This window comes from Gavia stellata, chromosome 1, assembly GCF_030936135.1.
Source record: "Gavia stellata isolate bGavSte3 chromosome 1, bGavSte3.hap2, whole genome shotgun sequence".
NCBI classification, from domain to species: Eukaryota; Metazoa; Chordata; class Aves; order Gaviiformes; family Gaviidae; genus Gavia; species Gavia stellata.
The window spans coordinates 97,893,276-97,918,073 of NC_082594.1; the positions used below are offsets into that span (position 1 = coordinate 97,893,276).

General features: G+C 43.6%; 1 protein-coding gene across 1 annotated transcript; it reads left to right on the forward strand.

The window, feature by feature from the left end:
- The first annotated feature begins 441 nt into the window (after positions 1-441).
- WDR4 (WD repeat domain 4) lies at positions 442-22,695 on the forward strand. Its single transcript, XM_059820518.1, has 11 exons — positions 442-560; positions 1,229-1,291; positions 2,022-2,168; positions 4,425-4,581; positions 5,186-5,298; positions 8,427-8,487; positions 9,803-9,901; positions 15,658-15,722; positions 17,268-17,451; positions 18,356-18,425; positions 22,171-22,695. Exons 1-11 carry the CDS (start codon positions 442-444, stop codon positions 22,347-22,349), a joined length of 1,257 nt encoding a protein of 418 aa, XP_059676501.1. The 3' UTR covers positions 22,350-22,695.
- Positions 22,696-24,798: the final 2,103 nt, after the last annotated feature.

Below are 24,798 nucleotides of genomic sequence, written 5' to 3' on the forward strand. Positions count from 1 at the left end.
CCGTTGGCCGGGGGGGGCCGGTGGGAGTGCCGGGTAGTTATTTGCCAGCGGGGTTGGAAATGAAATAGGCAAGTTTCTGTCTCCTGACGCGCACGGGAAGGCTTCGCGCTACGCCCGCGGCTCGGCGTGCGGCGCAGCCGGCGCCGCTGCCCGGCCCCTTGGGTTCCCCGCAGCCCGGTACGCGCGCCCCGCTAGCTGCCTGCCTGTGCCGCCCGCCGCTCATCCCCTCGGCAGCCCTCCGTGCGGCAGGCAGGCAGGGCGGAGGCGGGGGGTGCTTCCGGGCACCCGCCGTGACCTGCACCGGGACAGACGCTCCCTCACGGGGGTCACGCCCACGGCCTCGTCCACCGCGCAGGCGGGGCACAGCCCATACGTCATTGCCTCGTGCGGTGACGCCTGTACCCTGCGCCCGCCGTGGCGCGCACGTGGCTGTGTTGACGCATGGAGGGCGGCGGCGGCGGGCGCAGCCCCGGTCCCAGGCCGGCGCTGGCGCTCCGCGGGGCCCTGATGGCCGCCGGCGGCGGCGGCCGGCTGCTGGCGGCGCGGTACAGGGAGCCCGGGTCAGTGCTGGCGGGGCGGCTGCGGGGTGGGGCCTGCCCCGCCGGCGGGCCGGGCTCGCGGGGCCGCGGATCCGAGCGGCAGAGGCCGCCCCGCTGCTCGCTGCCGGGGGCTGCCCCGCGGGGGCTCGCTGGGCTCGCCGCATGTCCCCCCGCGGCTTCCGCAGTGAGTGGCGGGGCCTTCCTGCCGGGGCTGCGCAGCTGGCAGCCGGGGGGAGGTGGTGGGAGCGTGGAGGAGGCTCTGCCTGCTCCTCCCTTTCGGGAGAGCCCTCCGTGGCCGCGCGCAGGCCTTTAGGCGCTCCTTGTGTGCGTTTTCCCTTCATTAATATCACTTTAAAGCTTTTTAGTCTTTAATGGGTTTCTGGCACGATTATGCACCAGGAGATGCACGTCACTGGTATGTGAACAACAGGGGGAATGCTAGTGACAAAACTAAAATATCACGGTTGCTTTGCCAGCAGATGACAACTACTATTTTTTGGCATGTGTGTCCAGGTCAAGGTTTCAAACTTCTACTGCCTCTGTAGCACTTCAGGAGCCCATTTCACAGGGGTGGTCAGTTGCGCAAATAACCGCGAAATAATAGCATGTTACAAAAGAGTTGACACTCTTCATAGTTAAGCCTGTGGTTGTTCTAGTTCCAGTGGTTTTAGTCTGTTTTTTACTTGCAGTGATGATACTCTCTTCGTGTACGATTGCATCAATGCGGAGAAGAAGACCTTAGGCAATACAGGGTGAGAAAATCTGCTTAGGCAACTTGCTGTTTTTCTAGAGGGTGCATCTCCTCCTGAGGTTATGTGGCAGTGAAGGTAATAAAAGAAAGTCACGGGATGACTCCTTGGTCAGATGATGGCTAGGTTGTTTTTGCTAACTGTGATGGATAGATACGTATGTGGTTTTTTGTTTCTGTTTCATCCTAGAGGGAGACTGTACACCTTTTTGTTTTTTAGAGAAACACTAGTAGTATAATCAATGTCTTCTCAGTCAAGACACTTACAGAAAAATGCTGCATTTTGTATTAGACCATCTAAGACAGTTAGAAAAAAACACAAACCAGTTACATAGTTCCTCCTTCAGGACTGTTCTCTGTCATTAGATTTCAAAATCTGAAAAAAACCCTTTTTCTTAGTTTAAATTCAACACTGGACATTGTTTTACCTGTAGCCAATTTTACTGTTTTCCCCTAAATTTGTATCAAGATCTGCTAGCACAAACCCTAGCGTGTGTTTTTTTTTTTTTTTTAAGCACATAATGATACAGGCTTAGACCTTATGTCAGTTTCCTTTTCCTTGGCTTTTTTCTTTGCATTAATGTTCAAGTTAGCTCAACATTTTAAGCACAAATAAAACTTTTAGCATTGTAGTTTGTTCTTCATGCTCCTTGGTAGTGTGAGAACAACATTTTCTTCTTAAGGATTTCAGTAACTCTCAGGTTGTGAACTGTTGTACTCCTTCTCTCTGTTAGGCAGGATGGAAAACCGACAGATAAAGGAAGTGATGACATCCTAGCCTTTGCCTTCTCCCCATCAGGAGATTATTTTGCCTTGACAGATGACAGCAAACGTCTGGTTCTATTCCATACGAAACCTTCCTGGGAATGTGTTAGCGTCAGGTAAGGAAGCAGGATATTGCATGTCACTTTGTCATGGAGTTATGGTTGATTAATTTAGAGTTACAAAATAGTAGTACTTGGGATGTTGCTATTTGTTATCACTAAGCTTCCTCTTTTTCTTTTTCTTTGTACTTGCTCAAACAAATTTAATGTTCATGGGAATTCAAAGGTATTTGTCAAGAAGTGACGTGTGGTATGCTCCACACCAAGAATGGGAGTGCAGATGTTTATATCATTGGCCAAGGACGGGATAATCTCTTTCCTTATTGCAAAAGACAGTATTTGCATGTTTAAGAATTGAAACTTTACTCATTCCTAGTGAACATGAAGATTGAGCCTGTAAGAGCGATACTGAACAGTTTAGTGAGTGCGCTGTCCATTTCTGTTGATTTGGCGGAGAAGGTGTTTTGGGGAGTTTGTGAACTCTCTTAAAAGCATACCTTTAGAGATGCTGCCAACTGTTTCCCTTCTGTAGTACAGTCCTCTTGAGGAAACAAACTGTCCTGTAGCTGTCCACCAGAGGTCCTCCAGTTACAAGTTTTCTGCTGCTGCCTGTGATAATTGTCTGTAAAAAAGACCACCATGAAGAACTTCCCGGGAAAAGTACCTCAGCATATGACGTCTTTGCTTCTGATAGTCTCTGACAAATGGGAGGCCCTGGTTGCAAAACAAAATGGAGTCTCTGTCAGCTTGGCCGTGTGTGTAGGGTACATGATGGACCTTTGGTGGGTTAACCAATGTTGTAGTGAGTAAGCAATCACGGACAAAACCAGAAATGGCAAATTCTGTTTATTCTGCATTCTGTCTTCCCTGCTGCCCTGCCCTGTATGTCTTGTCTGCAATATGCCATTGGATAATTATTTGATGTTTCAGTTTTCTGCTAAAAGATCAACTAGGATGACAGCTGGATTATTTAGGAATGTCACTACCTCCTATTAGGAAACTAACACAGGCAAAAGGGTCTCTGCATGAAAAAAAGAATGCCAAAGTTGAGCTACGTAACTTGCGTCAGTGTTTTGTGGCAAGCTGTATAAAAGGTTTCACATGGTGCTGGCTTTTCTAGTCAGCTCATTTCAGACAAGGGGAACTTTTGAATCTTTGTGTTTAAGATCAAAGGCAGTACAATAAACTTGGAGCAAGACTTTTTCTTGTTGGCAAGGTAACCTATTTTGAAACTGTATTGCCTGAGCCTGCAATGTGTTAGTAGGCATTCATGTCCTATACGTTTTCCCATTGATACGGTGTTCCTTTAAACAGTCACTGAAAAGTATTAGAATTTCTGTCTTCCTACCTGAAGTACAGCATGTTGTTCTTTTGCCTCCAGATGGTCACCGAATTTCAGAGTAGGTGAATAGAAATGTCCATTCCCTATGATCCCCAGTGTCCACAGTCCTATACTAATACACAGGACATAGGTTTAGAAAAGAGGTGTTATGAAAAGAAAAGAGTAACAGTAATAACAATAGCTGTTAAGTTGCAGAAGCATTCTCCAACCTAAGTGATTAAACCTTTTTTAAAACTTGTTTTCTGACATACATGGTCCTTACATTTATCCGAAAAGTTCTAAGAAAACTGTTACCTGCTACACTGGCAACTGGAACTATAAGATACTGGCAGATGATAAGGGAAAGTCAAAGCTCAAGTTCAGGGCTTTGCGTGGACAAGGTACCCTGAGACTGTGGCTCTCTAACTCTGGATGTGAGGAGGAAGAGTCCTTGAGGCTCACAAGGAAGGGCTTCTTTTGACAGTACAAAGTGGCAACTGGAGAAGCAGTTTCAACACAGTTTTTAGATGTGCTGCTGCAAAGGACTTCTACTAAGAGAACTCCTACCTTGTCTTCTCTTTTCTACATGTTTGACTTGTATTTTTATTATGGAGAGCGCAAGAAAGTCTACCAGCTTGCTTTAGAGTACTGGCAGGCTGCCTAGGCAAAATGCTCAGTTGAGAAAGTACCTAAGCAAAATGCTCAGTTGAGAAAGTACCTAAGCAAAATGCAGGCATGCAGCTTTAGTGGTCTCTCCTTTTTTCTCCCAACCCCCAGGTGTTTGCTATTGTATAGTTTACACATTTAATAGATCTCGAAAGTGCTATTTTGGCACCATACCATCTCTTAACATTATTCTCATTGCTGCTACTTCAAGAATGTTGTACCTGAGAGCTTTTTGTCCAGTCTTCTGGTCTGTTTAACAGGGTCTGAATCCAGACTTGCTGAAGCTGCCATCCAGAGCTGTTCAAACTGTGCCATTTTTCTTTCAGGTCTGTGAACAGGAGATGCACTTCCCTGATTATTACAGCTGCAGAGGATAAGATTCTGGTTGCAGACAAGTCTGGTGATGTCTATTCTTACTCAATAACAGAACCCCAAGCAGATGGAAAACTTGAGCTGGGTCACTTGTCTCTGCTATTGGATGTTGTAAGTATGTGCCTCTGTGTAGTTGGTGTACAAACCTGCATTCCTGCTTGTGTTTTGGTCTTCCATTGTTGCTCTTGCCCCAGATTTGGGGGTTCTTTTTTTATGTGAATCAAGTATGTGGTCTGGATTTCTTCCTACTGAGTTTGTGTCTGCAGAGTTTGGTAAGGAAGCAAGCTTACCAAAGGGTTATCTGTTCTGGGAGCGTGAGTGTTCAAAAAGTCTTCATGTTACAGTCACACAAGACTTGGTGATGAAACGTATATGGGAATTCACCCAGTCTGTCATGTCAGTTGAGCTCTTCAATGTGATAAGTTTCTTTCTTTTTAAGACGCAGTGGGACTTCCGCCTGTACTGTTGGAGCTCAGTGGCTTTCATTGGACTGGTAGTCAGTGTCATTTGTCTTAGTGAGCGAGAAGGTTACTGTCACAAAGATTTATGCTTCCATTGTCAGTGGAAAAGTGTGACTTAATGTTTGCAACTGCCATTCAGAGTCAGGAGAAACAGATAGTTAACTGCTTATCTTTTTTTTTCTCCTGGTTAGGAAGAATTGTATTAAAACAAGCATTGAACTACTGGGCACTAAAACTCTCCCTTTACCAAATAGGCACTGAGTCCTGAAGACCGGTATATCCTAACTGCAGACAGAGATGAGAAGATCAGAGTCAGCTTGGCAAAGGCTCCATATAATATTGTATCCTACTGTCTGGGACACAAAGAGTAAGTTTGTTGTGTGCAAGAGTTATTGTGTGCAGCTCTCACTGTGCCTCAGCGGATGAAATGATTGTCTCCTCAAATCATATTAAACAACAGCTGGGTCTGTGTTAGAATCATAGAATGGTTTGGGTTGGAAGGGACCTTTAAAAGTCATTTAATCCAACCCTCCTGCAGTGAGCAGGGACATCTTCAACTAGATCAGGTTGCTCAGAGCCTCGTCCAGCCTGACCTTGAATGTTTCCAGGAATGGGGCATCTACCACCTCTCTGGGCAACCTGTTTCAGTGTTTCACCACCCTCATCATAAAAAATTTCTTCCTTATATCTGGTATGAATCTACCCTCTTTTGGTTTAAAACCATTACCCCTTGTCCTGTTGCGACAGGCCCTATTAAGAAGTTTGTCCCCATCTTTCTTATAAGCCCCCTTTAAGTATTGAAGGGCTGCAGTAAGGTCTCCCTGGAGCCTTCTCTTCGCCAGGCTGAACAACCCCAACTCTCTCAGCCTTCCCTCACAGGAGAGGTGTTCCATCCCTCTGATCATCTTTGTGGCCCTCCTCTGGACCTGTTTCAACAGGTCCATGTCTTTCCTATGCTGAGGACCCCAGAGCTGCATGCAGTACTCCAGGTGGGGTCTCAGCAGAGCAGGGGGGCAGAATTGCCTCCTTTGACCTGCTGGCCACAAGAGACTCCAGAGCCTGGAGATTGTTATTTCAGGATGGAGCCTACCTTAATCTTAGGAAGGGAAGTCTTAGGAAGTCTTTGTGGTTTGAACAGATGCTAATCTAATGGCATCTCAATGCAGAGCTCAGACTTGCAGGTTCTGTGGTAATACAAAAAAACCTAGCTGTATCAGCAGGAAGGATAGAGCACTCTTTCTGCCTGGAAGTTAGACTGCAGTGAGCTAGAGGCTGCAAAATGGTCCCATAAAATAGATTCAGGGAATCACACTTTTTAATGTAGTTACCTGGCCTTTCTAGTAGCTGAGAAAAGGGACTTAGTGTTTTTCTTGAGATTGGTTCATATTGCTATGGGCAAGAACACTTAGGCAAGTAGAAGGACCTATGGATAGTGGATCATAGGGGATATCCCTGTAGAAAGATCATGTGCTGCTGTGTTACTAAGCCTAGTAAAATGCAGGGTTCACTCTGCATAAAAACAGGAAGGATGATCTTTCCCTTCCCTTCCTTTCCTTTCTCCTCCATGCTGAAGTGAACGTCCTTCTAATTACAGTGGTCTGAAGAGTGGAAGGCAGCATATACTGATGTGACTCAGTTGTGCTCTGACTTGCTAGGAGACCAGTAGTTCTTTTGATGTAGGAATAGGGGTTGTCTTCTAGCCAGTTTATCAGGACTTCCTTTTCAGCCTACAGAAGAGACTGTACTTTCCCTTTTCTTCTCAGTAGTCCTTTTTCCATGAAGAAGACTCAAATGGCAAACAGACTTTTAGAAGACTTTGCCCTCTACATTTTGCTGCTTAAAATGTCTATCAGTTGTGGTATTTTCAAAGTCTCCTGACTTTGCCTTCCACCTCTGCATGGTTTTGTGGGCTTTTGAAGGTTTTTTGTTGTCAGTGGTTAGGGTTTTTGAGTAGGGTGGAGGGTTTGTGCAAGTTTTTTTTTTGTGTGGCCACTGCTACATTTTGAAGTCCACAGTGACAAGGTAGCAGAGAAGACATGACCCTGCATAGGGTGGAGAATGCAAAGGCCTCTGAGTTACTTGGGGATAATAACACCCTTCCAGGCACGTTCCTCCATAAGATGATGCAACATGGTGCGGTCACCTCACTATGTCAGAAACAAGAGTTTAAGAAAGAGAGTGTGACTGGGGGACTTGAGATATGGGTAACAACCCATCTAAACTCGCCCACCAAGGTGTTTTAATAGAGCATTTAGGGCACAGATTAATTTGGAGTGTCAGTCTGATTTTAATAACATCATTTGGTAGTCTAACCTGTGTAGAATGGGCATAGTGTGAAAGCAAGAGACTACTCCTGTTAAAGATCTAGGTAGTCTTTGATCAGGTCGGTTTCTATTGCATATTTACAGAGCCTTGTCTGATGATTCCACCTACTGTGTACACAGTTGTACTTTCTAATGAATAGAACTTGAGGGTCAGAAAGATGTGTTTAAATGGGTGCTGCTGTGAAAGAGTTCATTAGTGGCTGCAGAGTGGAAAGGCAGTTAGTGTAAACTGATTGAAATCTATTTAAAAATTCAGTATTTAAATTAGGAATGAATAGGCAAATGATTACATAAAGCAGCTATAATTGTTGTCTTGTTTCACGTTCCTGGATTTTCTTCTTTCAATGGGGTGCATGGTGATTCTAGCTGGATCTGTTATCTGCGTGCACCTGCCATTACTGCTTTGTCATTAAAGTTTGTATTACAGTGGCCAAATCTCTTCCTTCTACTTTTTTTCTCTTTCTTTTTTTTAATGGCCTTAAAATTATGCCTGTTTTCAAAAGTAAGACTGTCCCACTCAGGTAGTGTTCTGCTCAGGTCACTATGTTTTAAGTTGCTGAGCTCTAAAATAATAACAAACTCTGGAAGTTGTCCTCATTACTCAGCAAAGACGAGTCATGGTAGACACAGCAGTATTACATACTTCTGAAAAACAAGGTTTCTGGCTGAATGCAGACACTGGTGGTAAATTGCCACATGCTTGTTTTAAAATTTTGCAAAGATTGCTTTTGATGATCCCCAACTGTGATGGGAGAGATGTGGTACTCTGGAAGCTAAGTTATCACTGTTGTGTTTTAAAAGCATCTGTTGATTGATGTTTTTAATGTGCATGATGAATTGAGAAAGGGGAATATGCTACCTGAGTAAATCTGTCTCCTTTGGCATTTTTTGGTCTAAATGGCAATGTTCTCAGTCAGGAGGAAGTCAGTAGAATTCCTTGCATGCAGATGGGGAAATATTTTTTTCTATTATGTAGAAAGTCAGTAGTTCGTGTAGTACATACACTATATTAAGTACTGTAGATGTATTTTTTCTTCCTGCTGATTAGTTTGATGTGGAGAATCTGTTTGTTTGTTTATTATAGAGTTCTCCTTTTAAAATTGGTGTTTTCTCTTACTGTCTGTGTTTAAAGACCAGAGTGTTATGCAACTTTTAACTACTTTCCCTTTAGGTTTGTAAGCAAAATACTTGTAATACCCAACTATCCTGATCTGCTGTTGTCAGCTTCTGGGGTATGTATTGCAATTTCTTCAAAAAAGTATTTTTCTTGAAAATTGAGATTTTTAAAATCATTGTTTGCTTGTGTTTCCCCCGGATTCCTTGGGATACTTGGACTAATCTCTCGTGGTTTACAGCATGCCCTCTTTCTCACTCTTTCCCCCCTTTCTCGGCTTTCTGTTCAGTGTCCAGCCATTCTATTGCTAGATCATATAAGAGCCGTTTACTGTGTTTATAGCAAGGCTAGCTTCTTATTAAGATCTTTGGGATGGAGAAATCACAAAGTCCTCAGTATTTCTTCATCATTAAATCTTGCTTTGGAGCACAGACAAACTTTAATCATTGGACTATTAAACAACTTTGAAGCGGATGGGTATTATGCCAGCCTGCCATGATAATGAGTGTCTTGAGAATGAATACCCTTAGAATCACAGATTTTTTTAGAGCTTTTAAGATGAGAAAATTGTTCCCTGTACACCCTCCCACTTGCTTTCCGCTGTGAGACTTGTTCTGGATTATGTCCTTGTCTATATGTCCTCATAGTATGTCCAGTGCATGTTTTGTAGAGATTGCAGTGCTACACAGTGCTTTCCCTTTCCCTCCTTTCCCTCCCCCCATCCCTTTTCTTAAATTGATGGCATCCTGCTGTCATGCCAGACCTGTACAGAGTGAGTAGATGGAGTTGGCCTAAAAGAAGGGAAACAATATTCTTTGTTTCCCAGACTACCAAAACCGCATAGGAAACAAATAATGTTTTCTCTGAAGGTCATAGTCATTCTTAGCGTTTGGTTTCAGCTGCTGCTCTTGTTTCCCTAAGGCTCTTGTCTCTTGTTCCTCTAATTCTTTAAGCAACTCCAGCGTTAGTGCTGTGTACAGCTGTATTTCAATCTTAGCAAATGCTCTCTGATGGCTGTGTTTTTCCAGAGAGGTGTTTAGCTTCTCTCCAGGAGGTTACTAAATCAAATGAGAATTCGGGTGATAACGAGAGTAGGGGTGGAGAAGGGCAACCTGAAAGAATTGCCATTAAAATGCTGAGCACATGTATTACTGTGTTATTTGAGACAGACTTGAAATGCACTCCTCCAGCTACCCAATTTCCACTTCAAAAGGAGAATTAAAGTTAGCATGATGGAATAATTTAGAATGGAGGGGAAAAATTATGTTAATTAAAATTCTTTATCTGCAATTTGAGGTCTTAACTAAGTGACTATTTAGCAGCTTCTGCGGGAAGCTCTTCAGGGAAATAGGATTTAGTTGAAGGCCACAAATGGCCTCTCTTTGCCTGAGGTACTGTTAGTAATAGACTTGTGTCCGCTTCCATCTGTCCAGGACTCGACTCTGAGACTTTGGGAGTACAAAAGCGGGGAAGAATTGTACTGCTGTCATCTAAGTAGCATCTGTGGGCCTGAGACAACCAAAACTGATCAGGTACGCCCATGTGTGTTAGTGCTTTTGCTATCCTCCTGATCCTTGTGACTCCCAAACGTGTTTGTTGCATTTTGTTTGCAGTGCCTCCCTTCTGTTGGTGGGTTTGGAAGTTATGTGAGACCTAGAAACTGTTATAATGGCCTGGGATTTCAGGAAAGGAAGAAGGTCCCTGAAATCCATTCCTGTGTCTTGTGTGCATTTCTAAAAAGTGCCAAGCAGTGACCAAAAGAAGCTTTGTAATTCTTCCCAGATATAAGTTCTGCATGCTGGAGAAAGCCTTCACTTGAAATTTTTTCTAAAACCACAGGTGCCTTAGTCTCTTAGCCAGAAAATATCTTGTAACACTGAAAAGATCTAAAAATTCACTCATTTTTTCAAATATTTAGAATTTCAAGTGTTAAAGTTGCAATTTATCTGAGCAAAAAGAAGCTTTGTGACATTTGTAACCAGTCACCTGCAATAGTACCGCCCTGTGGAGTCAAAACAATGGGCTTGTTCCTTTGAGTTGTTCTGAAGCTGGGCAGCGTCCAAAATTAAAATGTATGAGTCCTGCGTGAAAACGGAATACCCCAGGAGCTCTCCTTAGCTTGCAGCCTGTACATGAGTGGTGTCAGGCGTACACATTTGGGGTGCTACTGTGATTTGGGATGCTGATCTGATGTGAGTGGTGCTTCTGGTAGTACTTGATTTCTAGTGTTGTTCTTTCTTGTTACATGAATTGGCATATGACCCATTAGCAGTGAAACGGCACTCGTTCTTGTCCCTGCTGTGTACCATCATATTAAGACAGCTGCTAATCTGTTGGGCCATTTAAGAGCTGTGTGTCTTACCACCCATCCTGCTGGGTGTGTTTTTCATGTGAATCTCTGAAAACACTTCTTTCTCTGAATACCACAGTTGTCTCCCAGTTCTCAGGTGACTGGGAATCCTGTAGCCATGCATGGCTGTTGAGGCAAATCCACTGCGAAATTCATATCTAGGATGAAATTCAATTGAAAAGTTCTTTTTCCTCCCTTGTGTTTTGTTGTAGTTTGGTTAGTCAAAGTGTATTTACTCAGCCTCTCCTAGCAGTTGGGAGCCATTCCTGGGGATCTCTCAGAGATTCTTTGCTGTCCATGTAGGTCTGGCCTGATCTTGTTAGCAGGATTCCCGGTTACTGAACTGGGAGCACTACCATGGAAAGACCAAGCTCCTAGAGACAGACCTGACAACTCAAGGTTTTTTCTGTGCCGAAGACATCAGCAAGTTGTTCTTCATGCTGGAGTAATAACGTGCAATTTTTGTGTCTGTATGTAAGCCCAGGAAGGCAGCCACTTGCATCACAGCATTCAGAGCTTAGATACTGGAAATCTTTGTTTTGGCCTGGAGTTCCTGTTAGCAGGAATTCAAGGTAGTATCTAGGATAATTCAACCTGCTCCTGAACTTGAAAGTATACTTTAAAGCACACCTGAGCCACAGACCTCTTGTGCACATTCACAAGGTCTCTGGCTCATTTCAGCTTGAATCTAGTGCTTGAAATCTTTGAAGTAGCTATTGCTGGTTTTTTTTGGTTTGTTGTTTTTTTTTTTTCCCACAAGAAAAAAATGGATGTACCAAATTAGGTGACAAGCCCATCTAGCTGGTATCCTCTTATAGTCTGGGTGCAGCAGGTTTTGAGTGAGGAAGGGAGAATTAAGATTGAGGAAAACCTACAACATTAATTTACCACGTATAGCCTTCTGGAAATAAGTGGCTTGGGGATTTTCAAAGCCAAACGGTTCTGTCTTTGTCTTCAAAAGTAGCTAATGAGAGTGCTTTGTTGAAACAACATGGTTTGATAGCCATTGAATACATGTCTGCAGTAATGTTGCAAGGCATTTTTTTGGAGGGAAGAATGGTTTTATTTTAAAACACTTTGCCTTCTAGCTTTATTGGATCATTGAGGACTAGTAAGCAACTAGCTGTGAAGTGGGGAATCCTATTATTAATTTTAAAAATGCTACTTGTTGCTTAGACTGGCTTAGCATTTAGTAGGATGGCTTGCATGTAAATTAGCAGTGTTTGATCTCACACTGAATCCTAACTTCATTGCTTACAACAAGTTTATCAAAAAATAATATTAAACTATATAATAAACCTTGAACGTAGCATTGGATAAACTAACAAATGTTAGGGGAAAAAAAGTTGTTGCTGTAAGGAGGAACTGATTTAAAAAATAATCTCCAGCTCTCTTAAAATGTTTTTGAAGGCTTTTGAATGCAGTTTAGTAATACTTGCCTTGTCTCCTAACACACCTGATAAAGTCCCTTCCATAGGATACTCTTTATGCTGATGGAGTTTCTTAGTAGAAATTTGGGGTGCCGTTTCACTGTTTGAGGAGGCTCTGTTTAGCTTCTTTACATTGGTGTGAGTAAGCAATGACAGAAAGGGAAAACCCACAAACTGTGGGTTAATAAATATAACACAGCAGTTAATAAACTGTATTACTGCAGTGTTTTGCACCTTCTGTCCGTTGCCATATGTGTCTCCTAACGGTGGTCATGGAAACCTCAGACTGGCCTATTCCTTGAATCTCTGAAATTTTGCTTATTGCCGGCTCTTACAGGTGTTTTAAAACCTGTCTCCAATGACGCTAAATTTGCACGATGCTTGAGGGGTGCAGAAGACTCGGTTGACTTCCAGAGTTCGTACATACTTGGAACAGTGATCAGGCAGTGTCCCAGTGATTACAGACAGATAAATGACGGATTTAAACCTTAATGCAGTGCACTGCCACCTTTGTGTTGTATTGCTACACAGCTGTCAATATGTACTTCTTTCAGAACAATTACTGTCTCTGTGGCCAGCAGGACCAAAGAGGAATGGAGACTTGTGTTTTGCTGGCATCATAGTGCTAGAAATGCCAGAGGTGATGTGTGGTGGTAGTCGTGCTGTGCAGGTGTATCGAATATCATCTTCACAACCTAGTGTGACATTTATAGTCTGAATTTGAGGGCACAATCCCTCGAGTCAGCACTTTGTAGGTTATAACTAGCACGCTGTCTGCAACCAAAGATCAGATGGCGATATAAGTGTGTTTTCTTTTCTTTCGTGTTGCATTTCATTTTTACCATTGATAACCACTGTGAATGCACTGAAGCTTGAAACATAACTTGAAGCACAATGATAATGGAATCATCAGTAATGGTGGGTCGTGTGGGCTTATTTTGCTTGGCGGATGATGAATATATGTCTGTTTTGGGAACGTAGGACTGTTTTTGAGCATTGTAGCATTTATTTCAGCTGATGGGTTGCAGATCCTCAGTTCATTTTCCCACTAGAATGGGAGTAAATCTCGTAGTGCTATGTAAATATTTTGCCTGCTTTGGAGCTTTCACCTCATCTGATCCTCTTGACTGCAGAAGCTTGTTTAGAGTCCAGAACATGAATTGCACAACTCTACCCCAGTGCTCCAGTACATTAATTTCTCATAGGGTCACCTCTTCTCACAGATGACATCAAAAGTTAATTTTAAGGTGTTGGCAGGCTGATAACAGTGTCATATAAATGCTGAATAAGTTTAGAGAGTACCAAGCGAACAGACTGCTCTTATAGCTCTTAACTGATTTCATAGGATTGTCCTTGAACAAGATACTACTCCAGGGCTTGTATTCATTCAGTCTGCTGATTGTTAACTTACCCACACATGGAAAGGAAAGAGCTTGCAAAGAAGACGCATTTTCTTGTCTCTGTCCAGCTGTGAATAATACTTTGTTCAAATCAAAAAAGCCGCCTCCTCCCTCCCCCAGGGAGGGTGGGGGAGAGCTGCTACATGCTTCAAGTTCACAGAACCCTTTGTCTGTCTGGCAAAGCACTCAGCTGTGTAGGTGGGCACTTCCCATGGCTTTGGTGCACTTGCCCTGCATGTTTGTCATGAGAGAGGCAGAGCTTTGTTATTAGAAATAAATATCACAGGTTTGGTGTTTTTTAATATATATATATATCTTTGCTTGTTCCCTTAAATGTCTAAAGAACCCACTGGTGGTTTACAATAGGAGCTGTCAGTCCTACTCTAAAGCTGTGCTCACAATGGCTCCATACTGCAATAACTACATTTAGATGTATTAGCTACAGAGAACCTTTCTGATTCAGCCCACTCATCCTATCCGGTGTTTGGAACCGTAAGCATTTTTTGTCCGTGTTAAACAGGGGTCCTGGGTCCCAATGCTAAACATGGACTAACAACTTAGTATTTCTGCAGAGTATCAAGTGATTAGTCCCATCTGTTCCCAAGAGCTCCGAATAATGTTTTTTATAAAGTGCTCCTCTTCTGTCCAAACAGGCAATCGAGTATGTGAGTGAAAAGAGTGTGCATGCCATTGTTCTTGCTTGCCCCCATGAGATTGTATCACACAATGGATTTTATTTTTTTTCTCACATGCTGGAGATGCACTGTGTATCCTTGGTTTTCAGCTATATTTATACCATTAATTAACTTTCTTTCCTGCAGTTGGTTTATGTTTTAGTAGTTGCATCATGTACTGTTGACAAACTAGTTAGCTTCTGGTATTAAACTCGCTGACTTGAACGTGTGGAAGATGTACACCTTGTTTTGCTTTCCTACATTGATTGCAAAATTCCGAAACAAGCACCCTGCCAATGCCCATACATCAGCTGGTATCTCAAAGGGTAAAATCCCATGGTTACTCCCAAATTCAGCTTAACCTGGTGAACCAGAGGTTCTGTCTGGTGACCAGTGTCATGTTAGGGAAAGAGGTGAAGGCTGGAAAGGGGGTAAAAGGAAAGAGGAGTTGAGGATGCATCTGAATTCTGCCAGCGGAGTGTCAAGAAGATGTATTTTCCCTGCCCTAAAGGGAATAACTCACTACTTCTCTGGTAGGAAGGTTTTATTAATCAGAAGTGCTGGTGTTACCACTACTTATAAAATATACTTGAGAACCAGCCTTTTGCCTTTGCAGTTTCATCTTTCACATTGTATAACAGATACTTTTGAAAAAGCACCCTAGGGCATTTTCTTGCAGTTTCTCTGCTCCTCCCAAGTTCGTTCTTCTCAAGCAAGGAGCCTCAAATTAGTTGTTACATATTTCAAGTAGTGTGGTTTGTGCAGCAAAGGTATTTCTCTGATTTTCTCCCAGATAAAACTATATATCTTCTAAATTAGGAGTGTGGTATGGAGTTTTTGTTGTTACTGAGTGTGGGGTTTGTTTGTTTTTTTTTAATGAGGAAAACAGCCTCAGAGAGTCTTGCCTTGTTCTTCAGAACACGTTTTCTGTTAAGCTGTGTGGCTTCACCCAGACACAGGTTGAAAACAGAGACAACACAGCAAGGATATTAGCTATGCATCACTATCTTCTTTTTCTAACAAACATAACAGCAGCTAATGGCTTGTGTTTGTAATCTCTAAGCTGCTAGTGTGATATCCTGGCTGAGCAGACTTAATGTTGATGGCTTTGCCATTAGCATTGCAGGAGAGAATGTTTGAAAGTGGTGTACTTTTCCTTCATCTGTTAGTTTGTCTATTGAAGGTTTTCGTGAACTACTCTTATATTTGATCTCTGGATGGCTGTGAAGGGAGAAGTGTGGAAACCTCCATAAAACAGCAAACACTGGTACAAAAATATACTTGACTGCAGTTTAAAGGTAATTATGTTGCTTAACTTGCTGTAAATTAAGACATCTGCTAAATTTTAAAGGCTAAGACATGAAATGGAATGTGAATTTTCTACCCATAAATGGTCTTGACTTACAAGAACGTTTCTTTTTCTTTTCCTAATAGAAGTACCCTGTGTCAAGAATGACCTACTGCTGTCAAGGTGGTTATGTTGCCATTCTATGTGACTGGTAAGAATAAATGGAATAATGGCTAAAACCTTCACAGCTCCTGCAAATGCAAGAGCAGCTTTCCCTGTTGGCTGTCCTAACGTTCCCCTAGCCTGAAGTACTTGATACTGCACATCTCCAAGTGTCCCAGATTTGCAGGGAGCCTCTGAGTCCTTATTGTACTTGGTCTGAGTGCAAAGGTGAGTGTAAGGGTTACCCGGCTTAGTTAAGTTTCGCAGAATTTGTGATGCCTTTCCTTTACGGGAGGAGACACAAGGCTAGGATATGCGAGAGCTCTGCTTGATGCTCAGGATGTCTCCCTAAATCGCTGTGCCCGACCTCTGTATTTTGGGTCCCATTTTGCTCAGGGTGCTGTGGAAATGGAGCTGCCAAACTTCGGTTACTGTATTCTGCTCCTGTTTAATGGGTTCAGCTGTTCTGTTTAAAACCACAGCATTGCTTCAGTTTAAAACTGTGAAGAGGCTACGTTGACTTTTGGCTTCAAACATACACATTTGCATAAGGAGAGGACACTTGAGAGCTGAAGGGCCCAAGCACTGAGGAACCTTACAAGTCTGTCTGCAGGGGAATGTCTTGCAGGGATGAACAAGCCCTCTTCCCCTCTCTTTCCACAGCACCTTAAGCCTGCCAAAGAGGCTGTTCTTCCTGACAAAAGCTTGCCAACAGGAAAGGGAGAGATTGACACAGCTGCCTGTACAGTGAAATCGGCAGTCTGTCCCCTCAGTGGACTTGCTCTTTGCCAGGGCGAGGAGCCTTAGCTACTTCCCATCATGCCTTCTGCATGGGCATCCAAACTGGCCCTGGAAGGGGAAGCCATGTCAACCAAGGACAGTGCCCGTGTTGCTTAGCCCAGAGGCTGCACCGTGCTCTGGAGCAGGCTTTCATTTCCAGCTCCACAGCCCAGCATTTCTAAACAGTGCTGTCACGTGGATGTGGTCGGCCACTCGGGAAGGAGCTTGATGTGTCCTGTCTGGCACACTGGGGACCTGTCCAAGGGAGGTTCGGAAGCTCTGCACGTAGAGGCTGTGGCTGTTAGTCAAGTGAGTGCTGATGGGACAGGTGGAGATGAGTGCAGTGCTAGAGTCCTGTTCTTCAGCACTGTCAAGTTTTCCTGTCCCTCTCATTTCCTCCTCCCCTCCCTGGCATGTAATTCCTTTCCTGTTTTATTTTGACTGGTGCTCAGCTATCTATTCCTTCAAGTGAAGCCCTGTAGACCAGTGTGCTGTGATGCAACACTCCTTATATAAATCCTTAGTAATCCTTATGAAATTCCATTTATTACCTTTTCTTTCAAAGAAAAGGCAGCCTTGACTGCTTTTTCTTTCATGTTGCACTTGAAAAGCCATTTGATGTTTTAGATATTTACAGCTTCTGCCTCAGATCATGTAAGCAAACTGCACTTGAAGTGCTAGGGTATTTTTTCCAATTCCTAATGACTTTGCTTTGGCTCTGTTTGGAATTAGAGTGGGTGTTTGTAGTTTGCTGTACAAGTGATGGCGTAGGTGGATTTGGTAATAATGGTAATTAAGTTTTTCCTCTCAAAAGTATTCCCACAGTCTACATCTTTCACCTTGATGCCATTGCCCAGCAGCTAGTTTACAGACAGCAGATCTCTCTGAAACACAAAGTTTGGGACATTGCATTTGAGGAAACGGGAGATCTGTGGATTTTGCAGGAAGACAGTGAAGCTCCTCTTCAATTGTGCAGACCATGTGATGGACAGTGGAAGGTAGATACTTCTGTTACGCTAACATCCTGAATGTTTTGTATTGTCTTGAGGCCATAAGAAAAATGGAGTAAACTATGTTCCATGAAAGAAAAACAACACACTTCTCTATGTCTTGAGACTGAGTAAAAGTCATAGATAACACATCTCATTCTAATTCTCTCATCTGTGTATAATGCAAAGCTGCTGAGGGCTTGGGCTGAATACCAGTCTCTTCTCTGGTAAAGCTAACATCTGGCATAGTGTGATCAAGCAGAGTAGTTTTTGCACTCATTACTTTAAACTGTTGCCTGTGCTTTCTGTGTGCTACACTTAATTATTAAAAAAAAAAAAAAAAAACAAAAAACCAAAACAACAAAAGCCCTTTGTGGTTTGCTCAGGAATGTTTTCCACATAGCCTTCCCCGTGCCTGCCTCTGAGGCATCCTTTGGGGGACAAGGCATTCTGGGAGCATTAAGGGGATTCTTTTTCATTGAGAATAGGGAGTCAAATTTGAGGGATGTGCTATCAAGTTCTCTGTAATAGCCTATTAAACAACTGGAGACTCGCTTGTTAGCCTTGTAAGTCCCACGCTAATTATGGTATAGTTATGAAGTGGTTTTAAATGAAACTTCTAAGTACGTTCTTCAACTCTTACATGTTCCTTGTGATACTCCTTTTTCTCCCAGATTAGTAAGTGGGAATCCATTTTCTTCAAGCCACAAAGCTTCCCCAGCAGAACATGTGAATTCAGGCCAGGTTTCTGTAGCAGTCCTGGAAAAAGGAGCCTGAAAGAGATCATGGCGGGCTTACACTTGCTCTCCTTTCACTGTACTCATCTGAGAGCTGTTGCATTTTTCAGTGTGCTGTGAAACATGAGATTGTTTATGATTCCCAGAATATCATGCAATGTTCCTTCTTTTCCCAGCCTGTAACTGATGACAAAGGATTACAGAAGATGTCAAAATATCTTCAAGACAACTGGACAGTGTTTGAAGGTGAGAAATCTGGCCTAAAGGCCCAGGAAGTGCAATTTTTACAGCTAAAGCTTAAGATTTAGGTGCAAGATCAGAGTTCAGGTCAGTTCAGCTGGCTGTTGAAATCACTTAATCTTGTAGCTTCTCAGTTTCATCACTCCATCTGGTATGGAAGTTAGTGTAGATCATGAAGTGTGTTCAGGTTACTGTTACCACAAAATGATGTAGGTATTTAGATCCGAATTACAGCATTATAACTGTTTTACATAGACACCTTAGCACAGGGATATATCTATACGCTCTGTGACAGAGCTGCTGGAGTCTGTCTTACTGTTGTGATATCAAATACTGTTGTTTTTCATCTCTTACCTGGGCGTGACACTTTATCAGAAATACAGTGGAGACAGTAAGAATGGAATAGCCATGAGAGGAGCAGCTTTGCTGTAAAGATCACAGAATCACTAAGGTTGGAAAAGACCTGTAAGATCATCAAGTCCAACCATCAACTAACACCACCATGCCCATTAAACCATGTCCCACAATGCCTCATCCACACGTTCCTCGAACACCTCCAGGGATGGTGACTCCGCCACCTTCCTGGGCAGCTTATTCCAGTATCTCACCACTCTCTCAGTAAAGAAATTTTTCCTAATATCCAGCCTGAACCTCCCCTGGCGCAACTTGAGGCCATTTCCTCTTGTCCTGTCACTAGTCACTTGGGAGAAGAGACCAACACCCACCTCTCTGCAACCCCCTTTCAGGTAACTGTAGAGAGCGATGAGGTCTCCCCTCAGCCTCCTCTTCTCCATACTGAACAACCCCAGCTCCCTCAGCCGCTCCTCATAAGACTTGTGTTCCAGGCCCCTCACCAGCTTCATCACCCTTCTCTGGACACATTCCAGCACCTCAATGTCCTTCTTGTAGGGAGGGGCCCAACACTGAACACAGTATTTGAGGTGCGGCCTCACCAGCGCCGAGTACAGGGACACGATCACTTCCCTACTCCTGCTGGCCACACTGTTTCTGATACAGGCCAGGATGCCGTTGGCCTTCTTGGCCACCTGGGCACACTGATGGCTCATATTCAGCCGGCTGTCAATCAACACCCCCAGGTCCTTTTCTGCAGGGCAGCTTTCCAGCCACTCATCCCCAAGCCTGTAGCGTTGCATGGGGTTGCTGTGACCAAAGTGCAGGACCCGGCACTTGGCCTTGTTGAACCTCATACAGTTGGCCTCGGCCCATCGATCCAGCCTGTCCAGATTCCTCTGCAGAGGCATCCTATCCTCGAGCAGATCAACACTCCCACCCAACTTGGTGTCATCTGCAAACTTACTGAGGGTGCACTCGATTCGCTCGTCGAGATCATTGATAAAGATATTAAATGGAACTGTCCCCAATACTGAGCCCTGGAGGACACCACCTGTGACCGGCCACCAACTGGATTTAACTCCATTCACCACAACTCTCTGGGCTCGGTCATCCAGCCAGTTTTTTACCCAGCGAAGAGCGCACCTGTCTAAGCCATGCGCCACCAGCTTCTCCAGGAGAATACTATGGGAGACAGTGTCAAAGGCTTTACTAAAGTCCAGGTAGACAATGTCGACAGCCTTTCCCTCATCCACTAAAGGGGTCACCTTGTCATAGAAGGAGATCAGGTTGGTCAAGCAGGACCTGCCTTTCATGAACCCGTGCTGGCTGGGCCTGATCCCTTGGTTGTCCTGCACGTGCCTTGTGAGCGCCCTCAAGATGAACCTCTCCATAATCTTCCCCAGCACCGAGGTCAGGCTGACAGGCCTGTAGTTCCCCGGATCCTCCTTCCGGCCCTTCTTGTAGATGGGCATCAAGTTGGCAATCCTCCAGTCGTCCGGGACCTCCCCTGTTAACCAGAACTGTTGACTGTTGCAGACTTGATAGAGGCAGGCAGATAATTAGAAGTATGAGGTCTGAGTGAAAATTAGCAACAGAGTAGTAAAAAGAGCAGGCAGAAGAAAAGCATAATTAGCCAGTGTAGCAACTTACTGTGATACACGGTAGCTGGCTACATCTGCAGCTGGGAAAGGAGGACTGCTCAGATGACAGGGTCTATTATTGTTAATTAGTAAGGGGAGGCTCACTTGATGAGCACTTACTTCAGTGCATAATTAGTGCTTGAAAAGGTAGTTACCTCTTTTTTAAAAGGGGATCATTATATTGTTTAAACCCAGTCTTAATGCCTGCATATTGTCCTTTTATAAACCTGTTTCACCTGATTGCTGATTCTGTGGGATTTAAGATGTGTAGGTCAGTCTTGGAAGTACATGTTGTACAGTTTGACATTCTATTATAACTGATCCCAGAAAAAGACGGAGCAAGATTTAGTGCAGACTGATCAAATAGAGAGTAGCATGGATATTCAAACTGACAGCACGCAATTTCTCCCAGGGCCAAAGGCCAATAAATTGGTTACTATGTGAGTGCAAGATCCTTGAAAGTAAAGGCATGCACTTTGCTGAGTACCAGCAAGGGAAAGTTGCTTTGTTTGTCTACCAAGAAACAAGGGGATGCTGTATGTACATTACTGTGGAGTAGCACACTAGCTTCAGAACCAAACCCCTAGCAAATATTGGATTTCCTTGCATTTGCCCTTTAAGATCAAGAATTTTTGTAAGTGGGAAAAGGTAGCAATACAAAGAGAACTAGAGGTAACTGGCTTTGTCAGGTACCACTCTAACAATTTTTAGAAATGTGGACCTAGCCAGCTAGTCTCGTTCCATATTCTCTACAGAAACAATCTGATTGGGGTTTTTTGGATAGTAGTTAGTAGTTAGTTCCCTGTTAAACTCGTCTAAACTTGCAGTCTTGGAGATGCTGCGATGAATATTATGCTGAATTCACAGAAGGTGTAACAGAACTATCAGGGTGAATATTTAGAAATGTGTATACGCTGTAGGACATCACTGTTTGATGTCTACTTCTTTGGGCTTCTTTTAAGTTAATCTCTAGGACACAAGTCAGCTAAGCACAGTTAAGTAGCATACACCCTTTGCAGTGCTTACGTCTTGGGGAACAGCTCCAGTGGGATGTCTAACAATAAGTTGCAACAGCAGTCATTTTAAAAACAGAAGCCTTGAAGTCTGCAAGTGTCCAACAGGTAAAGAGAGCTGTGTGCCCTCTTTGCCTCGTCAGATGATTGCCTCTGTGCGAATTTTTTAGCCTAAAGATGGAGGTTATGCTTGGCTGCGTGAATTCAGGACAGATGCTTACCAACACAAATCAGTTTTCACAGTGTAAATGCTGATATTTAATGAAGTGGCCTCAAGTTGCGCCAGGGGAGGTTCAGGCTAGATATTAGGAAAAAGTTCTTTACTGAGAGAGTAGTGAAACATTGGAATAGGCTGCCCAGGGAGGTGGTAGAGTCACCCTCCCTGGAGGTATTCAAGGAGCGTGTGGATGTGGCATTGTGGCATGTAGCTTGATGGACATGGTGCTGTGTGGTGTTGGGTGGGTTGTGGCTTGTTGTTGTTGTGTGGTGGGTTTTGGTTGGTTTTTTGTGTGGTGTTTTTTTTGTTTGTTTGTTTTTTTGTTTTTTGTTTTTTCTTTTTTTCCAGGTTGGACTTGATGGTCTTACAGGTCTTTTCCAACCGTAGTGATTCTGTGATTCTGTGATTCTGTGACCACAGTAAATGAGTTGAAATGGCACTGTCTAGAATTACAGTACAGGAAGTAATGGGTGAGACCTCTAAGGGAATTAACACTTGTGTTGTGTTCTTGCTTTGCCCAATTGCAGGTTTTATTGGTGCAGAAAGCCTCTACAGCAGTCTCTACAAGGCTTCATTTGATAACATGGCCGCCTACCTACAGAGGAAAGAGGAAAGGTTACAGCAGCAGAAAAAGAAAAGGCAGGATCTACAACGTGGTTCGAGTGGACAAACAAAAAAGATGAAGACTGAAGAATCATCGCTATGACCCTGTTGTTAGCTTGTATCTTTTGCCTTGCTGAAAGGAACTGATCTGGACTGTGTTTAAATGTAAAATGAATTATGGAAGAAGACTGGTTTAAACTTTTATTCAGATTCAGGTTTTCAGGTAGCCTGATATGACGATATCCTGCTTGCAGCAGATAATGTATTTGCAATATGCCTAAGCTTCTAGCAGCATACAGTTGTTAGCGGTTCAGTCCTAGTAATCTCTAATGCAGGATACATGAATATTGGAGATGGTATTTTCCTCAAAACAGGATTTCCTTTTTGCCTACTGTGTTCAGGCTTTCTTCTTCAGGTGGAAGTGCACTGATTAAAGTTGAGGTGATTTTTTTGTTTGTTTCTTTTGGGTTTTTTTTTTAAACTTTTTAAAAGGTCTGTTAGTTAATGTAGCTATCTTAGTGTACCTGGCTGTGGGAAAGGGAATGTAGCAAAATTCTTGCTGTATATGAAAGGTTTTAGCTGAGACTTCACCATCTCTGTTTTTACCCTTTACCTTCAGTTTATATGCTAGGAATTCTGCCTACCTTCCAATCCATTGCTTCTTACTTGTGGCATATTTCTATAGGAAGAAGTGTAAAAATAGATTTTATACATTGGAAAGTAAAAGTAAAATGTGTCAGTCAACTTTGTGTTATTGGAAGACCCTTCTATTGCAATGTGATCCTAGTGTCTCTGTGAGAATGATTTGAGAGACCTGTGAGCAAAACTTGGAGTACATTCTGCTTCTTTCAACAAGAACTCTTTCATGTTACAGTTAGACAAGAAATACATCTTTTTGAAAAGTTATCAGTAAGAGCCTTACAGGATCACTTGTTGCTTCGTCATGGGGCAGAAGATATGCATTCATCTACCAGATGGCATCATGTCTATATAGAATATAATGTATTTCATAAAACCAGGTGTAGAAATCTGTACAATCCATTAAAAGTATTCAGAATTAGCCTATGAACAATGAATAGTTCTCTAGGTCTCTTTATATAGCCATCCTCGTTGGAGAATCTGGACACTTAAAATTTTTGCACTCAAATTTTAGTTACACTAATGTGTAAGACATTGTTGAGATGTGGTTTGTTCTGAGAATATCAGGTGTTCGGCAGTGAAGCAGAACTTGCTGCTTATGTCTGCTCAAAATTGCAGTCTTGTTCTTACTGTGTGTCCCAGAGAACACAGGTCTTTCTTGTGCTGTAGGATGTCACATGGATTTTCATATTCCTTCTGTCTGGAAGTGCTTCCTTAAGGATAGAGCATTGAGTGCATTAGTACAGAGCCTCTCCTTCACCTCCAGGGTCTGATTTCTTTCGGTGATTGCTTTTAAGTTAAGAACCTTCTGCCTTGGCAAAGGTCTCTGGACAAAAATTCTGAAGTGTCAAGAGTGGTGTTGTCTGTTCTGGTTAGAAGTCTCAATTCTGGCAGGAGCTGCCTTGGCACAAATGAAATGTGAAGTAGTTTCTACTACATGTACAGTTACATGATGTAAGAATGCAGTGTCACGTCCAGAAAGATTATGGTCTCCTGTAGCAATTCAGCCCTCTCTGTCCAATAGCCACATACCAGGGATCTGACGCATCTTGTTTGGGTATCACCAAATCAGTTGAGCGTTCCTGGATTATGCTGGGTCTTGGACAAAGGAGAAGGTGGCAGATATGTTTGGGCTTGATGAGGAGTTTTACCCCCTCAGGTACAATAACCTTTTTATTAAGAGACTCTGCTGAGACAAATGGACCTGACTTTACGTAATCTGGAGCAAATACTTTTGAGCTGATGTGCTCTTACCTTACAACAGAGTGCCTGAACCACCAGGCCGGCCTGGTGGAGTGGCTCGCTGGCTCTCATGGCAAAGGGCTGGCCTGGCATGGAGGCCCACTCCTAGGATGGGGTTAATCTGAGCAGCCGAGCGCCTGAAGGCTCTTGTGCTACGTGGAGGCCTTGCTGTTTCCTAGGAGTTGGCTTAGGTAGTTTCTTGATTCATACTGTTGACTGGTGAGGATCATTTTCTCATACATGCGTGTATTGGGTTTGCGTGGCAACGTTTTGGGGGGGGGGGGGGGGGCTACAGGGGTGGCTTCTGTGAGATGCTGCTAGAAACTTCCCCTATGTGAGATAGAGCCAATGCCAGCCGGCTCAAAGACGGACCTGCCACTGGCTAAGGCCGAGCTAATCAGCAACAGTGGTAGCGCCTCTGTGATAACATATTTAAGAAGGGGAGAAACAACTGCGTAATGGCAGCTGGGGAAGAGAGGAGTGAGAATATGTGAGAGAAACAACTCTGCAGACACCAAGGTCAGTGAAGAAGGAGGGGGAGGAGAGGCTCCAGGCGCCGGAGCAGAGATTCCCCTGCAGCCCATGGTGAAGACCATGGTGAGGCAGGCTGTGTCCCTGCAGCCCATGGAAGTCCACAGTGGAGCAGATATCCACCTGCAGCCCGTGGAGGA

What these genes read in the sequence shown, in the direction of transcription:
- WDR4 (XM_059820518.1), top strand. Translation starts at nt 442, where the DNA reads ATGGAGGGCGGCGGCGGCGGGCGCAGCCCCGGTCCCAGGCCGGCGCTG. An exon ending in AGACAACCAAAACTGATCAG is followed by an intron (nt 9,902 to 15,657) that starts GTACGCCCATGT and finishes TTTTCCTAATAG; the next exon opens with AAGTACCCTGTGTCAAGAAT. An exon ending in GTTGCCATTCTATGTGACTG is followed by an intron (nt 15,723 to 17,267) that starts GTAAGAATAAAT and finishes TCCTCTCAAAAG; the next exon opens with TATTCCCACAGTCTACATCT.